The sequence below is a fragment of the Zonotrichia albicollis genome, chromosome 1, assembly GCF_047830755.1.
Source record: "Zonotrichia albicollis isolate bZonAlb1 chromosome 1, bZonAlb1.hap1, whole genome shotgun sequence".
NCBI lineage: Eukaryota > Metazoa > Chordata > Aves > Passeriformes > Passerellidae > Zonotrichia > Zonotrichia albicollis.
Window position 1 is genome coordinate 130,889,129 of NC_133819.1, and position 19,031 is coordinate 130,908,159.

General features: G+C 43.5%; 1 protein-coding gene across 1 annotated transcript in view; it reads right to left on the minus strand.

The window, feature by feature from the left end:
- The window catches only part of GRHL2 (grainyhead like transcription factor 2), a gene marked incomplete at its 5' end in the record, with an annotated part of 52,226 nt that extends 51,719 nt beyond the window's left edge, over positions 1 to 507 (minus strand). The window contains one exon of the mRNA XM_074554234.1: positions 247 to 507. Coding sequence (XP_074410335.1) covers positions 247 to 507 — 261 coding nt within the window. The remainder of the gene's footprint in view (positions 1 to 246) is intronic.
- Positions 508 to 19,031: the final 18,524 nt, after the last annotated feature.

Below are 19,031 nucleotides of genomic sequence, written 5' to 3' on the forward strand. Positions count from 1 at the left end.
TATGCTCAAAAAAAACCCATGGTATAAAATTTAATATGGGAATTCTGAGATTGTTTTTTTTCTCTCTAGAATTAAATACATCAAAACAGTTTCAGACAGGCTTCCTGTGAGATAATGGGTGCATGATGGGAACATTAGAGAGAAAAGAAGATGCAGTGACTTTTGTCTTTGAAAACTGGTTCTTTTGTTCCTCTTAGAGTGGTCCCTGCTAGTGCAGCAGGGAGGGATAATGACAGAATTACCTACTTTATAATAGTCATACAATAGGCCAAGAGCAGCAGCACTGTCCTCATCACCATTTATGCTCATCATAGCCTTGGTAGCTGCTGTTAGGGGATTCTCCAAATACGACTTCCAGGCTTCATCTTCACTGGTGTAGGCTCGTCTGGTGTTGAATGAAGTGTCATTTGGCACTAAGGCCACAAGTCGCTTGTTACTGCATAGACAGGAAGAATAAAATTGTGATCCAGAAGGGATTACTTTATTCACAAGGCATGGTAAAGAACATCAAATAGCTCATTTAAAGTTATATGATTACATCAAGCAAGCGTCTCTGTATTACACTTGGTGACATAAATATTTATCAGTATTAGCTATCTTCAGTACTTAAAAAAAACCATTCAATTGCGTGCAGATCTTGTGATAATAATTCAAATTTATTTTTGCTAATATACAAATAGAGTTACAAAAATATTTTAAAACTATTTGGAAAAAAATGAAGCAACAATATAAGAGCATTCAGCCCCAGTATTCTTGTTATGCATACACTTGATTAGGGGAAAAAACGTGACATTTAACTGACATAAGACATGAATGAAAAACAAGAAAAAGCATCTAATACTAATCTAGGGTTCACCTAAACAGAGTATAGTTCAGGATTTATTAAGTGGGTACACCTTAAAATTAAGCTATTCTCTGCTTTTAGAATGCAACTTGTCAGTAATTTCAGAGAAGTTTTTTGTACCAGAACATGAGCAATAGGTCCAGTGGATGGAACAGAAGTAAACATATTTGGTCTCGATTCACACTTTATCACTCACCACATCTAATTACAAACCCATGGTAACCAGACCATTAGTGAGTGGCATTTGCAGCCAAAGCAGTTTCCTCCAGCCTGAAAGTGGTACAAACTGACCAGTGCCCACGTATACTGCATGAGAAGCTACTGCGCCACAGCTATGGCTGAAATTTCCAGTATCATGGAAATACAAACGAAGATAATAGCACCTCCCTTTGCAAACTGTTCAATAAACTTATTGATAAAATAACCGCATTAAAAAAAAGTTGCATAAGATAGTAGGCAAATAGATTAGGCATTGAAATAGTGGAGTGAGGAGTGTGCTGCTCTATGGGTGTTACAAGAGCACTGTCAAGGATTGTGGCTCAACTTAGAATTATGACAACAAAACTTTTAACACATTACACCTTACAAATGCAAAAGTTGCAGAGACGGTATTGTAACTAAATATACCAACTGGTAAAACTAGTAGTTATCCTGGTGACCTTCATAAAACACTTTTTGCCATCTTCCACATAAAAGCCAGTTTAGTAGTCAGCCTTGTCTTTCTGTTCTGCCTTACCTGCACCAGTGCCAGCTTCACAGATCTAACCCAACCAACTGCTGCTGTTGCACAGAGAGCGGCATTTAAACTGCGCAAACAAGACTTTTATTTGTTTTCCGAAATAGGATTTGATAAAAGCACAACTGAACCCACACAGTAAATGCTCTCAGATGCTGGGAGCATGCCTTGCCTGGCCCCAAGCTGCAGTGACCGGCACCTTGGAGTAGACCAGAACTCCGCAGTGGTGCAAATCCAACCTGCAAAGTGCATGCTCCAGTGCTTGAGGAAGAAGAGGGGGACGGTGGAGATTACAATCTCTGTGGTACAGAGCACTGTTTACAAGTTTCTTTATTTAATGAAAAACAAAATAATCCATCTGGTACACAGAGCACAATTTTATGAGCTCTGGGGGGGAAGAGAGCATTTCATACCTTCACATCAGAAAATACAGTCAATTACAGTACTGGTTTTATTTTCCTTTCATATAAAGTAACTGGATTTTTGAAAACTACCTTTTTGTTTGGTTGGTTTTTTGTTATTGACAACACTTCTTCCTGGCCTTTTCCTGAAGATTTTTGCTTTGTTTTCACATATACATTTGTGTTGTTATAGGTTTGCTTCAGCAAGTGTAACTGAGCATAAACTAGGAGTCTAAGGAAATACACAGGCAACTGCTAGGTCTGCCTGTCTTTTCAATACCTTATTGTTAGCAACTCAAATCAGATTTGCAACAGCCCTGCTTTTTGTGCCAAAGGTAGCTGAGGGCCTGTTTCCACTCTGGAGTAGTCAATTCTCCCTGGCTCAGATGCAATTATTCCAAGCAAGGATTCTCCTTTCCTCAACAAAGCTCCCCTTCAGCTAAATCTGGGCTGCTTCACCGCATAGGCAGCTGCCCATTGCAACACACAAAATCCCGCTCACCCTTCCTCCTGTAGCAGTCTTCCCTTAAAATCAATAATTGCCTTTTGTTCTGAGCACTCACAGTGTGCAACAGTCATAACTGATTTATGAGCACTACAGTCAGACAGCACGATCCCTTTAAAAACACACCTTTTATGACCTGGGCTGTGCTTGTCTGTAAAAATGCTGGAGGGGAGGAGTCAATCTCTGTTGCTCTAACTTAGCCAAGATGATCTCAAAGCAATGACCAGAGTGCAGTCTCTCAGAAGTGTGCATCTGACTGTCTTCGGGAGAAGCCAAAGCAAAGGGGATAAATGCTCTAGAAACAGCAACTCAGTAAGTAAGCAGTTGGGATGGCTGGAAAGGCACAAGTGCATAGACCTAGAGCCTTCCCAACATCTCTTCAGAGCATGTTTTTTTTCTAAAACTCAGGTTTTCATGTCTGAAAATGAAGTACCTGTCTCCTCTGCTTTGAGAGATGGTCTGCAGCATAATCAACTGCCACACTCATTGTGTTTACTCTGCAAACAGACTGAAACAATAGCACTAAGAAAAATAAAAAACTTCCTCATCACCCCTATCCCTGTAATCAGCTCTGCAGGAGGTTAATGGTCAGAGCTAATTATCATGACTTAACATAGTCAATCATTTCAAAGATTATAGCCAAAGTAGTCAGCCAAAACAATTGGGCCCACTTAAAGAAAACTTCTCTATTAAATAAGGCCGTTTGGATGAGAGGGAGAGTTTCTCTGAAGAAATGAGACTAGTGCATGCACACACATTCCTTTTGGCACAACTGCTGAATCTCCTTGGACGATTTCAGCTAAATGTGACAGAGCAAAATCCTCCATAACCAGAGGAGATAAATACACTGTATTTTAATATACACCAACAAAACCCAGCATCCTAAGTGAGGCTCCACACAGATAAGCTCCCTGATCTTGTCAGTCATACTTCCATGCCAGGGCAGCCCCAGCTGTTCCAGCCAGCTGTTGCCAGCTGTGCAACTGATGACAGCTGGCAGCTGCTAGAGAGGAAAGTGACTCTGGTGGTACCTGGACCGTGTGGAAGACAAAGGGTGACACCTACAAGTAACAGCAATCCCACTGTAGAGCTGCCCTGACCATCCCAGAGGACAGAAAAGCCTAACTTGGAGCCTGCAATTAGTAGATCCATAGATCTTTGAATCTTATCAAAAGCTGAAAATCCATCAGTGACCAATCCACCAAGAACTACACACTTAAGGAAAAAAGATAGGCCAAGATTGCAAGACGCCCACTCACCGTGACCAACAACACCAGCAAATACCTGCTGTAGCCCCAGGCACACCTAAAAACCTGCAAAAGAGCAGAGAACAAGAGCAACGCCTGCTGTGCCCATTCCCCACCCGGGCCAGCCCATCACTGCTCTATCTGGGAGTCAGGATGTGTGCTAACCAGAACTCAGCTGTGTGGGACACGCTGGTACAGGCTGAAAGTGCATCCTCATTTTATGAGGATGGAGAAAGAGATGAAGAATTAGGATATTTTGTATCTAAAAAGTAAATGTTTCCTTTCAACTACCACTTGAACTCCTCATGAATGCAAAATGTTTCCATTGTATTATGTCAAACAGTAGTAAGTGTGCAAGAATGAAAAGTATTTTCTGGGCAATGGTCTAGCTAGGAGCCAGATTGCTCTGACACGGGAGCATTTATGTCAAAACTAAAACTTCAGACGGCATTTATATTGCAAAATCTTCTTTTCTCTCCACTGCTTAGTAGAGATTTTCCTGTTCATAGCATCCAAAGTGATTTGTGTGTTTTCACAAGACATACATAAATTTTCCAGATTAACAGCAGTTACAGTGATTTTTTTGAACTTTTTTTATAATTAAGACTATAGACTTTCATAAAATCTATACAAGTGTAGCATATAAATACAAAGATATCCAAAACTTTGTTTCGTTTCAGTTACTGCAATATAAATTGGAGAGGTACATTGTACTTAGGATCAATAATGCTAAATGGAAAAAGCCAGCCTTTCAAGCTCTTCCTTGGATTAAAGATAATGAACATACAAGAGCCAGTCCTTGAGGCTACAAAATCCTACTACAGGCAAATTCTCACCCAACTTGATGCAATTTGCGAATTAGCTCACAATGAATCAGAACTGCCCATTAACACACTCATGAACAGTCGTAAAAGGCTTGGTGACCAGAGCTTCCTTTTTATTCAGAAACAATGTGTCCTGCCTGCCAGTCCCCCAAATCCAGTTTTGATGCTCAAGAGCTTTCTTTTGAACTTACAAAGCTCAAGCACTCCTCAACTTGTCAGCTGTATCTGCCACTGAACATAAAGCAGACTGAGGCAGCCATGCTGCATCAAGTCCATCTGCATCCTGCTGCATCATATGCTCGGCATTACATCCTGATCCAGCTGGAACTAGTGGGAAAGAAAGCCTCTTCCTACCTGCCCCACATCTTTTGCCTTGCTCAGGAAATTCAATCCTGAAATCCAAAGCAGATTGTTTAAACTGCCAAGGTGGGCACCCAGCTCAGGCATTTCCATTTTTAACTGTGGGGTATTGTTTTGATTGTTTTTTTCGTTTCTTTTTCTTTTTTTTTTTTTTTTCTGACATTGCATTTGTTCTTAAAAAAACAAAGTTACAATCAAGATGCTCCATGAATATACCTGCAGACTTCTTCACCCTGTGACAATGCAGGAAGACTTTCCCCTCCCTGCAGAGGCTAGGTGCTGGATGGGAATACACAAGCAATGTGTGTGAGGCAGGAGAACGGGAGAGATTCCAATTCCCAGGTTTCAGCCCAGGCCTGGCCTGCCCATTCTCACACAGGTGAGACAAAAGAGCACCAGGCACTTCTGCACACATTATCTGCAAACTGTTCCTTCAGGAGAAGGGATACAAGGCTTTGGTCCATACAGGTGTTATAAAACATCCAGAAATTTTAGCACTAGTCAAATAGCTGGAAAAGGCAAGACAGACTCTCATCATCCTTGATCCCAGCCCAGCACATCAAGGTCATAGGATATTTATCATAACTCCTTGTTAGTTCCGTGATAAGAACGTGGCCAGGGCAACTGTCTGCAATCTGCAAATGCTGGGAGAAACGAATTCTAGCAAAACAAGATTCTAGCAAAGGGACCACTTCTGTTGCACACAGACATGCATCACACACCACAGGGCATTCTGGTCTTTCCTCCAGTGCAAAGTCAAAGAAATGGTGAACTTGTAGAGCACCCATGTTTCATTTGGTGTGACAAAAGGTACAGGAGCATGCTCCAGACACATCCAAGAACCAGAAAATAGAGCAGAAGTTCCCACTCCAGTTTTGACACAAGAAAGAAGGTCAGAGTATGATCACACACAAATTTCAGTAGTTCTCAAACCCTCTGTAAGTTTATTTTACATTTACACAAATCTTAGTTCAGCTGTAAGACAACTATAAAACAGATCTAGAACAGATGTTCATGCAATTTGTCTTGAAACTAATGCACATACATATGAATTCATAGGCACAAAATGAAGTACTATGACCATTTAAAATGCAGGACAGATCCCACAGAAGCTGCATAAGTTAAACTTCAGATTCCAGATATTAAACTTCTGCCTGAAGTATAAATCAAAGCTAGTCCTAGCACTTCAAACCAGTTGTTTCAAAGATTCTACCGCTTGTTTTGGCCCAAGTTTACTACCTTCAGAAAACTTTGCCTACTTGACATCAAATTAAAAACAAAACAAAAAACCAAAAACAAAACAAAATTTTAAAACCAACCAAACAAAACACCACAAAAAAAACCAAAAAAACAAAAAAACATAACTTGTGTGGGTCATTGCAAGTTTTGATTTATTTCATTAAAAAACCTAAAAAAAAAAAAAAAACAAAAAAAAAAAAAAAAAAAACAAAAAAAAACCCGCCAAAACTTGAGACTCATCAGGATTTATTGCCAAAGGTATAATTAAATAGTCTCCAATACTGTTGTTTCAATTAGATAATAGAGTTCCGTAAAAACTACAAAGGAGCATAAATATTTAATGAAGAGGAAATTTATAAATTATGGCCCATGTCTCTCAGCATTTTGTCTTTCAGAGCTGACAATCACATCATTCCCAGCACAACAGATCTCCAAAATGTACTTAACCTAATCCAGTGACTATATAAATACAAAAATGAACTGAGAGTGAAGGAAAAAAAAAACAAAAAAAACCACCAAATCATTTAGACCACCAGGAAACAAAATGTAAGATGCCCTCTGGCCCACAAGTCCATACCAAGGAATAAATTCCCATTAAAGAGGCTGAGTAATTTTGCCTTCTAATGAATGCAAGTTTGGGACTCTTGCAATTTTGGGACAATTATACTTTTTGAGCGCAAGGTGAATCTGAACAAGATTACACATGTGAAATGATTAAAAGAAATTACCATTACTAAACGGTCTGAGAGGAAGTAAAAAAATATATTAAGAACAGCAACAATGAATGGCAAAACAGACTAGTTTAACAATTAGATGCCTAGTAGAAGTTTTATTTGTTTTTACTCTGAACCAAAATAACATGAGCATGCAGTAGTGATCAAGAGATTAGAACAAATAGGTGATTCATTAACATTGACAAAAAATTATTATTAACTATGTCAAAGAGGAAGTATGAAAAAGAAATCTGACACAAGGATTAAATACATACAATCTAGTTCAAGGAGGCAATTACTTACCCCTGGACAGACTTTTTATATCTTTGATTTCAGAGGCTTTTTTTTGTTTCACTTGTAATAAAATATTATTTCCACCAGATAATCTTGTGTTACTTGTGTACTAAGGCTGTTGCTTTTATTTTTTTTTAATCATGACTAAGATCCTCAAAAAATTACAGGTTTCAGCACATTTGTAAAAAAATCAAAATGAGGAAAACCTGAAGCTCACAGCATTTCTGCAGAAGCTGACATTTGATCAGAATTAGCAATTATTCAGTAGCTTCATGGCAGGCCATGCTGTTTTCCTAAGAAGAGTACTTCATGTGCATAGCACCTGAGGTTGTTTTAGCTGACTTGAAGCAGAAAGAAGCAGGCTGTAAAATTAAAAACAGGTCATGACAAGGCTGCCCAGACCTCCTACAATTTAACCTGACCCTTGGCCCCGTGGTCCGTGTTCATTCACTGCTTCCACAGAGTTAATGGAAATGGAATCGTTTCTTCACTGATAGCACTGATTGCTTTTCCTTCAGGATATTAAACCTTTCATGTAGCTTGAAGGAAAACATGACTTGAACAAGTAAAGCTGGGAGTCAAGATTTCCCACAAACATTTTTAAAAGCATACGAACCCAAAAATATACTTTATAGAACTACTTACATACATTATTAAGGAATATACCATTGCCTCCCCAAATAAGGAATATTAACAAATCTATATATAAAAGTACATAGCTATAAATAGATGAATATATATATAAAAGAAATCTATATATGTAATCTTTGATGTTTGAGACACTCTCAAGCTATAGATACATTACAATATTTGACTTCACAGTTCAGATGTATTTAATATGGTTTCCTTGGTTAAATATTGTGTAAGCAACTACTGTCTTTTTTATTATGTCAGCACTGTAGAAGAAAAGAACAGTACCCCTGTATACTAAGATGTCTGAAGTAATTACTTCTTTTAACTAACTAGTACTGTTCTAATCACTGATCAAAAAGCGAATGAAGATGCACCCCAGGATTAATTCTTAGATCAGCATTTGAAAGTGCTATTTTGTGTATATACAAAGAACAGCAGCTTAATTTGCTGCTTCCTAATAAAAAAAATACTTAAGGTAACCACTGCACTGGATTAATATTCATGAAATGTTTGGCAACAAATGTCAACTGGTGTAATATCACTTCCCCTTCAGATGTCCTAGCCAAAACAGGGACAATGATGTCCCAGCTGACCTCTTCCACAGGGAAGAGGTTATGTGACCATTACAATCAACTTAAAGCGACCTGGGAAAATCCCCTCCCTCCTCCTCGGCTTTGATCTTCAGCCTGGTCTCAGACTCCAGCGCCAGAGAGACAGTAGTGCAAACAGCAAGTCCTAACCATTTGATACTCTAACTCCTCTTAGCTAAGCTTATGGTTGCAAGCTCTATGAGGTTCTGCACGCTGATTTTTTACCTTCCTTACCCAGAAATGCTTTTCTAGGGAACATCTGTGACAGTATGTCTGGCATTCAAAAAGCGCGAGAACCAAACACATCCAATTCCTGTTTCTGCATTCATTCCCAGATGAGAACACTTTGGAAAATTAATCTCACTGGATGCCCCAGACAGACAATCGGCTGAGGGGGAAAAAAAATAATTGATTTGTCACCTAATTGCTACTTAATATCTGCTGATGGAAAACGTGTTTGACCCTCAAAGAAAAAATTAAGAACAAAACACAGAATCACATTGTAAATGACAAAATGACAAACCCCCTTTCTGTTACAGCACTAGATGCTTAAGTTAAATATTATGAAGGTAGTAAATTTACATACTGAGGAGAAAAGAGTAAATCAAAATTACCCTGAGAAGAGCTCAATATCAACTTCTGCCACAGATAGTACCAAGCAGCAAGCTGGATGTGAACATGCCTCCCTGACACATGACACATGGGAACAGGTCTGAACCCATTCCCACCTACGGGTTCCTCTCCACTCAGTTATTTACCTACAAGCACACGCTCTGCTGCAGAGCCAGGCTGCCCCAAAGCCTCCTTTATGTGGGCAGTGTGAGCATGCCCCAGCTCCCTGAGTGGCCCTGCACAGCCCGGGCTGTTGGGAGGCTGGCAGGGGGCAGGCAGGCAGCTGGCCAGCCCGCAGAGAGAGCGGGGGCAGCCAGCGTGCTGGGGCCTGCCACCAGCCTGCCCTTCCTGCAACTGCTGTCCCAGCCACCGGGGCCTTCACACGGCTCCGGGAGCAGCAGGGACACAACGGTGCCATTTACAAGACAGATCCCAAATGGTTGTGCAATTGCTGCTCCTCGTTCACAGAAGCGCTGTCAATTTCTAAAACCCAGTCAAGTTTCACAAGTAGCAAGCTCACTGATTTGCTCCACTAATGCACTAGAGCAGCGACTCTGGAGTTTTGTGTTTATCACATTTTTGTATACTACTAAAGAACAACTTTAGCCTATAAATGCAGAAATGTACCCAAGAATAATCTTTTCACCTTGCAAAAGGGATGCTCCCACCTTCCCACCCTGTGTCCCTCAGCCTCCCCCTCAAAGGATCTGGAAACTGGATAATAACAGAAGCAGCAGTACAGACCTAGAAAACAGAGCAGGAGGGGGACACATTTCCTTCTGCAGAGATTATAGTTTGAACAGTTATTTTCTTAACAGCTGCTATTTGCTTGCAGCCCTGCTGCATGTGAACCTAGACCAATGAAAAATGGATGTCAAAAATAACACCAACTCTGAGCCAGTTCTCTAGCTGCACAACAGCCTTACTGACACAGCTGAAAGGTTGGAACAGAGGTAGGGACAAGTGGCCACAGCCTGCTTCAGTCGGTATTACCTCTAAAAAAACGCATGCGCAATCATGCCTTATCTCTCCTGACCCCAGAGTTTGTGGAAACAAGCAGACAAGACCCACTTTAGGCAGAAAGACTAAAGGGAAAGACAGGGAGATAGTACACCTATCTCAAGGATAATCTCCCCTTCCAAGCTCCTCAATTAGCATTAGAATCACACACCTGGCTCTTTAGCATTTTCACCTGTCCACCTCCACTACAGAAGCTGTCCCCACTGCTCCCTCCCAAGACAGACACTGCAGGCAGCTCTGCGTAGTACAGAAAGGTCTATCATCTCTCCAGCAAGGTGAGTCCCACAGAATGTATTTTTCCACACCTTCTATATCCCCACCCGTGCTTAGTCCTCTACACCAGCACTTTAGCAGCACAAGCTCCACAAAAACACATCCAATGACTCTGACAAATTAACTGACTTCAAAATAATGAGCTCCACTCTCCAGTCTTGCCTGTAGGGAAGATCTAGTTTTAAGTAAAAGAAAGGCCATGTGGAGGAGAATAATGTACTCTCTGGATTAGGTTCTAATAGGATATAATTAGAACATAAAAGAAAAAAACACTACTGAAAACCCTCCCATGCAAACTCCTCACACCAGTCTATTATCTCGTTCCATCTGGTCATCTCTTCTGGAAACAAATGTATTTGTCTTCTCATGTTACACTTGTCTATAGAGGGCACAGGGGATTTCTTTACTCTTCATTTCCTTTTCAAACCCTTACCTATCACCTATAAATTCTCTAAACACCTTAACCAGAAACAGATCACAGGCATACCTGCAATGGAGCAAGTGCTGTTACCTGAGGTTGCGTGCTCTGCACTGCTCTTAAGTCCCTCACAGTGGTAACAGCAGCAGCACTACACAGAGCAGGGGATGAAGGGCATTAATCTCCAGCCTCAGTAGTTTACACCTTTGCCATATCGTTGCTGTTGGAAAGGAAGGATAGTCCAGTATCTCAGTAGCATCCCAGACCCAGCGGGAAACCACTTCAGCCCTAGTTTCTTACATGACTTAGGTTTCTCTCCACTGTTTTTCTGATTCAAAGCCGACTGTGGAGCGAAGTTGCTCTTCTGACCCCCCCACCTTTCGATATTCCCCTCCCACTCCCATTAACTGCCCTTGATCTGCCGCAGCCTAGTTTCTGGCTGCTGGAACTACTGGCAGCTAGACTTAGCCAGGAAGTAACTTCCAGGCCCCTTTCACCTTCACGCCGTTCTGGAACTGCCCATTGCTTTGGGATGCCCTCTATCACTGCTTATCAGCTCTTCCACAGGTAATTTGGTTCCCTCTCAACTGAACGACTGCTCTTTCAGCTACTCTTTCAGTCACCCGCACCCCTCGGGGCTCTGTCGTTATTCCCTTCCTCGCACTTTAATCATTTACTGCGCTAATCTGGCCACCTAAGGCATTAGTTCCCATCCCAACTCAAACGAACTCCTAAATGCCACTCTCAGGTCCTACCCAAATCGGTTCAATTTCATGTCAGTAGCTACCTTCGTACAATACCACTGTCAGCTGATGTTTGAAAAGGCCAGGCCTAATATTTTTGTTTACTCTTTCCCCTCTGAACCGTCCTATCCTGTCTCTTCCCTGTCGGGGCACCCAGCCCTGCTGTTTTCTTTCGCCGGGTAATCTCCTTCTTTCACTCTTTGACAGGCAGGTTGTCACCAAGCCTCTCTCCAACCTCAGGCTCCTCCTCTCCACCTCCTCTGGCACAAAGGCTCTGGGCAGCCCAACCAGGGCCAGCACCTGAGCAACACCAAGCGTAGCCGAGATCACACCCGTGTTTGGGGCACTCCTACCCGCACCAGGGCAGCAGTGAAACAACACAGCCACCTCCCGCCCTCCATCTTCCTTACCCCGTAGCTCTCGCCAGCCGCCTCCTGCAGAAGCACTAATCACCCGAGCAGGGAAAATGGCCTTCCCGCCTGGCTGCCTCACGGCGCCTCTGGGCGCCACGCCGAGCCACCCGCCGCCATGGCAGGAGCGCGTCATGGCCTGGGCGAGTTATTAACCGGGGGTCGGTAACCCAGCCCCGGCCTGGGCCGCTCGGCACCGGGCGCTGCTGGAGCCGCGGTGGCGGGAGCGGCGCACGCGGCGGCCTCCGCGCCCACCGACGGCGTTTCCCGTCGCGGGGACACCGAGCCCACCGCGGTCCTGCGGGCCCCGGGGGGCACACAGCACCACGGCCGGCGCCCCCGGGAGACAACGGGAGTATCCCCGCACCGCCGCTCTTTCCCGGCCTCGCTACCGCCAGGCCGGGCGGGAGAGGAGCTGCGGCGGGCCCGGGGCCGGCAGGAGCGGGAGGCTTCCCTCTCTTCTTCATCCTTCTCCTTCGGCCCCGCTACTGGGAAAGTTACTTTTTAACCCCGCCGGTCTCCGGGCAGCCGCGGGCCCGCCCGGGCGTCCCGCCGGGAAAACAAGGTCAGGACGGCGAGGCAGAAGGCGCCGCATGGAGCGGCCGGGGAGCACCTGGGCCGAGGCAGGGCCTTCCTCCCGCCGCCCGGGCCCCCTGCCCCGCCGGCCCCGGCCGAGGGGAGGAAGATGGCCGTCCCCGGCCCTCTGGGGATAAAAGCCTTTTGTTGCGACAACACAAAAGCCAAGAAGCTCTTTACGTCCGAGGCCTTCGGCGGGCGGAGGCCGCTCCGCTCTTCCAGGGCGAGGAGCTCTCTGTCACGAAAAGCGACCCTCGAGGTGAGGGGGAAAAAAACAAAACAACACAAACAAATAAAGAAAACAAAAAAAAAACACCCTGAACTAAAAGGGGAGTTAAACAAATAATCGCGCAGCCCCACGGCCGGGCGGAGAGCGAGGTGCGGGGCCGCGAGCCGCAGCCTCGTCCTCGGGCTCTCCGGAGTGTCTGTGCGCCCGCTCCGGCGTCGCTGCAGGAGGGAGAAGAGGCAGAAGCGCCGTCCCGGCGGGTCCGCGTCCGCCACCGGCGAAAGGGAGCACGGCCAGCCCGGCGGGCCGGCCCGCACAGCGGGCGCAGCGGCGTGCCTGCGATCACTTACTTGTCCGTCTCTTGTGACATGTTTGATCCAATGAACTCTCTCCCCTTTTCCCGGTGCCTCCGTCTGCCTGGCGGAACTGGACTTTCAGGTCTGTGCAGGTGAAGGTGTGCGTGTGAACGCCCGAGACGGCAGAACCAGAGCTACTGGTAATTCTGCTTTCCTTCCCCCCCTCTCCCGGCTCCGCAGCCAGCCGCCGAGGCAGGACAGGTAGAGCCCCCTCCCCCTGGCATGTGGGGAGCGGCGGGGCTGGGGCGCCGGCGGGGCTCGGCACGGGAGAGCGGCCGGGCCGGGCGCGCACAGGTAACTTTCCCGAGCGGCGCTGGATTCTTTCACTAAAGGAGCGGGGAGAGGGACGAGCCGCGCGCTGATTGGGCGGCGCGGCCGCCAGGTGCGCTGCCATTGGCAGAGGCGCACACAGGTGAGGAAGGAGCCGCCGCCGAGCGCCAGGTAACGAACGCAGCGCGCGCCCGCGCCGGGAGGCACCGGGGGCCACCGCCGGCGGGAACGGAACGGAAAGGAAAAAAAAAGAAAAGGGGAGCCGGCGCTCGGGCGGCGGGCCGCTCCACCGTCCAACAACGCCTCCTGCCTCGCCGCAGACGGAGGGGCCCGGGCGGCCGCGCTGAGGAGGCGAGGAGCGGCGCAGGGCCGAGGGTGCCCGTGGCGCTGAGGCGGCCCCTGCCGCGGTCCGCCCGCCTCACCTGTCGGGTGTTCCGCGCCTGAAATGCCCGGCATCGCTGGCCTGCGGCTGTCGTCGAATAATGCCCAGGGAGGTGTCGCCCTTCGCAGGACAGTTTGGAAGACTGATTTTTTTTTTTCTTGGGTTTGGGGATTTTTTGACCTTTTTTTCCCGATCTTACTGCGGTTGGGACCAGCCGAGTTTGACGTTGGTGAATGTCTTTCTGCAGAAGGCATCTCACGGCAGCAGAATGAGGTGGTGCCAGGTGATGACACCCACTATGTAGATCTAAGAGCTGATACCTGAACCGGGGATGTTGATGATGGGTGTTGAGGGGTCTGTTTTGTCAGCAGGGGAAAGCTGGAAGAGAATGGAAAAGCTGGAATGGAGCATTTATCGAGGCTCTGTCATGCGGAGTGAATGGAGAGGACTGGAGATCCTCAGTCACCCTTCAGCCCAGTACAACCTACTGTGTACTTTGCCAGAGGACCAAAGTGGGTTTACAAGGGACAACCAGAGCGGGCTGTGTGGGCAGCAGCTTTGACGCTGATGGAGAAGGTGGGGATGGGGGACTTCCGTGGGTCAGTTTGAGAACAGGTAGTGGAAAGGTGTCAACGAGGCTCCCATCTGCCATCACCCATTCTCAGTCCCCGTTCCTCCATCAGAGACAAGCCAGGACTGCATTAATTCTTCCTGCTGCCCCCGGCCCTCCTGGAAACAGCTTTGTGTACTGGGCATCCAGCTTGACTGCTGACAACCTCTGCTGTACAGATCGTGCTGAATGTGTGAAGAATGTACCATTGTGTGGCATAGACCATTATATAACTTAGCCATCTTTGCAAGACAATTACCTAAATTATTACAAACCCATCAAATTTATAAGGTCTTAGGGAATTTTCCATTTTCTACATTTGATTCTGTAAAATCATAGAATATCCTGAGTTGGAAGGGATGCTCAAGGATCTTCAAGTCCAGCTTCTGAACAGGGGAATTTCCCTTGTTCAGGGAGAATGTAGTAGGAGGGATATTAATGGAAATACCTATTTGTATAACCAAATATATATGTATACATACAGACACACATACATATATACGTGGGTATAAAACATGTTATGGTCTGGAGCGTCATCTTCATTTGCCCACTGCTGCAGTTGAAATCAAGCTTGATTTCAAACTCTGCTAAGTCTGTGGTATTATGGGATCACAATCAGGCACAAATATCTATTACTGGGTATCATTCCTTATCTGTGTTCATAGTAACTAATCAAATAAAAAAAAAATCAGTATAAATCAGTTTAAACATAGTCCCATTAAGATTTGTCACTTTTACTGAAATAGAAAAATACATTCCCTAGATCAATGGCTCTTTGATTGAACACAAGATATTAGTTAGCCAATCTCTTTGTCCATTTACCAGTTCATAGGAAAGAAACATACAATCTGTGAATCCAGTCAAAATTTGTCAGTGAGGCCATTGTTCATGGCAATGCTTGTATGAATTGTTTTATATGGCTCATTTTGAGGAAGCTATAAGGCTTCATAAAACACAAGAGAAACAGAGTTACTTCTTCATAGCAAATGATGCAGTCATTTTGAATACAGAATTCTATATAGTCTTAAAATAAGTTGGACCTCTCAAATACATTACTATATACTGCTTTTAAGAAATAGTGGTCGAATGCTATAACAGTTTAAGTTAGTGAAGCTCTCCCTGTTAACTGCAGAAGTTATAAGGTTTCTTTCCCAAATAGTTGTTATGCTGAAAGAAACTTTGAGACCTGAAAAGGTTACCTGTTTGAGCACCATCAATAGGATTAACGCTAGTCAGGTATCCTCTTTCTCTTTTTTAATTTTTCAGTTTTAAGAAACATTTGGATGTTGTTGTGTTCATCCCCCTCCTCAATTTTTCCCATATGAAATGCATAGGAAGAAGGAGAGGAAGATCAGTGATGAGCACATTTGAAAATGCCACCTTCCCCAAGGTAGAAATGCTGCTGATATGTGATTTTACAAGAAAGAAAACTGCATTTGATGCCATCTGTAGTCCTGGACCAAACCCAAGCTGTAACTCAAACTGAAATGGAGTTTGTTGTTCTAGTACTGGGTCAAATACAAAACTGCCTTTAGCAGCCTGCTCTCAGGAGAGATCCTCTTAGAATGGGGTAGTCAGGAGACTGAATTTCTGCTCACTGTCTTAGGAGTAGTTCCAAGGTCAAAGTTAGGAATATAAGTGGAAAATGCAGTAATGAACTCTTGATTTGAGGTAGTTGGAGATGACAACTGTTATTTAGTTAGGAGTTGCTTATATAAAAAAACATACCCTGAAAATTATTTTAACTAGGAAGGTAGGCATGAGGCTCAGAGTTTCCTGGATGAGCCTTTTGCTTCACACTGCAGGCTGGAATTAAATTGTCAGAGTCCACCTCTAGCTGAACAGGTCAAACAAGTCCTACTTAATCCAGCCTGATGCTCATTCTTCATGATCTACAAGATTACTATAAACTAATCTGTTAGTCATTGAAACATCAGATAATGTTATTTCTGGGCAGACCAGTCTCTCTACCTGTAGAATCAAGGCTATGTAGAGCAAAAATAGAATATGCCATACATTATTGATAATCTAGGACTTGTCTTTGGAGTGTACAGGAAATATTTCAGATGGTAGACTACTCTTTTTCATACTGTGCTTGCTTCTTTGTTTGCACAGTAGCTGATAGTTTTTTGTGGCATTGTAAGGATTCAGTGTAGAATTCAGCAGTCTAAAAGCTTTACCTCATGTTTATGCTATGCACTCCATAGCAGTGAATATCGTTTGGACTTGCCAGCACTGGGTGAAGGAAATCAAGTGTACAAATAAGGCTTAACTAGGCTTACTAATTGCACCAAGCACTTAAAATACACTTCAGAAAACTATTAAAAGAAGCCTATGAGATAAAAGATGTTGGAGAGATATTTATGTCAAAACAGTGTTGTAAAGCAGTTCAGTGAGAGAGCAGATGTTTGAAAACAACTGTTTTCAGTAGGCAGTGATTACCACATATTTTTATTTGTGCCTTTCTGTCACTGATGGCTGTTGATATAAAATGTATTCTCTCATAGTAAGTTCAAAGACAACCACCTACTTACTAGTTTTGTGATATGCAACATTTACTGTTAATCTTCCCTACAGCCCTTCCTTTGTAGTCTTCTGTATGGAACTATATTGGAATTTGTGCAGACCTTGATCCTCAACTGACTTCAATGAAGCCAACGTGTACATCAAAATAAGCTTAAAAGATTGCAGTGCAACCTTCCTATACCCCAAAACAGGTCATTCTTCTGCTCTAAGAATGAATTGCTGTGCACTGTTAGCTTCAAGAAGGCGATCCTAACTAACCATGATCCTGGTAACAGTTGACTTTTAATGCTTCACAATTAACTATAAAATTCCTATTGGAATAGGAGATTTTGTGATTAATGGCAAGTACTCGTGGATTTCCGTAATGCTGCTGGAAACTGCAGTTTGTGTTCCCCAAACAGGCCTGCTGGGAGCCTTTTAACAACCACAAGCTCTCAAGTACCTCCACATCACGTATGACAGCAGCAGCTCAGACATGTAGAGGATCACGGAATATCAAGCATTTCCTGGCCACAGAATAAGGTGTGAAGCTGAGTGAGGCATTTTGTATATGAAATGCTGATTTGCGTTTCTTTTAGATTCATCAAAGCAATATGTAAATATATAAGGGTAAAAAAAAGGAGATTTATTTATTTTATTTTGCCTATTTTGAATGCAGATGTCACAGCTCTGAAACATGACAGAGTTATAACATGACTGTCCTATATATCTGCAGCACTGCACTGAGGCAGTGTGGCACACACAATGTTGTTCCAGCTTAAAACAGAAGTAATTTTTAATGATGAAAACGCCTTACAGTGTGTCAGTCCTTTCAGGATTGACACTGAGGCATTGATACAGGTGAGAAGGTGGCAAAGCCTAACAATTGATTGGAATATTAGGTGCAAACTTGATTAGCAGACATTAAAGTATCAATCTATTTCATAAAGATTACTCATAGTTTTGGACCCAATTCAATAGAATTTAATATAGAATGATGGCTTTTCTGCAGCTGCTTTGATCTGCCTGGTAGAGTTTTTAGTGATTCATACAACCATTTTTAAACACTGGGAAAATACAGTTAGGTGTCCTAATGATCATAATTTTGCTGATAGTGTAAAACTGTAGTGTGAAAAAAAGATTGAGGAGACATCACTGAAAGACAATTTCATGTGATGTGGGAACCAAGAAATCCATGAATTATAGTGACATTGAAATTGTGTCCCGTATTTATGGGGCAGTGCTAGAGAATGTAAATAACCTGACCAGTGAGAAAAATGTTGAAAGTGCATCTTCCTAAAGCATTGCCCAGCTTCTTGCATTAATTGACAAGGTCTTTGCATCATCATAGAACAAAACTGCAAATTCATAGACACATTTTGAGTCATCCTAATTCAAACTGGTTTAAGATAAAGGTAAAGTGCTGTTAGTTTGTGTCGGTTGTTAACAGCTCCCAGGGAATGTAAGAAAATTGTCCTAATACCTATATGTTGTTATTATAGTGCAAGAGCTCTACATCTTTCCATTATATTACAAGGGTTCCATATTGCTAGAATTTCACACCTCCTTGATGTTTCTTGTAGGCAGCTCCTCCAGGCACTGACTCCTCCTTGTCCTCACAGCAGCCAACTGACTCCAGTTCCCTCAACCAACCAATCCACTCTTTTATAACACTCTTCTGATTGGCTGCAGCTGGGCCTGTTAACATCAGGCCTGCTCCTAATCCTTAATAATTGGCCCAGCTGCAACTCTTTAGGGGATAAGATTACTTTCTATACTATCTTTATTTTCTTATATTGTATCCCCCTACACCTATATATGTATCTTTTTTCTCTTTAATTATTAGATCATTTTAACTGCCAGTAATACTTTAAAGCCAACTTTTTATCAAAATTTTTACTTTTTTTCTTCTTTTTTTTTTCTCCTTCTCTTTTTATCAAAATTTTAATTTTTCTCCTTTTTCTTTTTTTCTTTTGTATTTTTCCTTTTTCTCTTTTTTCCTTTATCCCTCACTTAATTTTCTCTTTTTTCCCTGTATCTTATATTTCTCTTTTTCTCTTTATTTGATACCTTTTTTTTCTTTTTTTTTCCCTCCCCTCCTCTTCTCACCTTCTTTTCCTCTAGACAAGGCAGAATTCCCTCAGTTGTACAAAATCAGCCCAGGGTTGTTCTTGGTACTGCAGTGGGTGTCTGGGGGAGATGGGCTGGTGTTCTCTAAGTTCCATGGAGGCCCAGAGTGAAGGC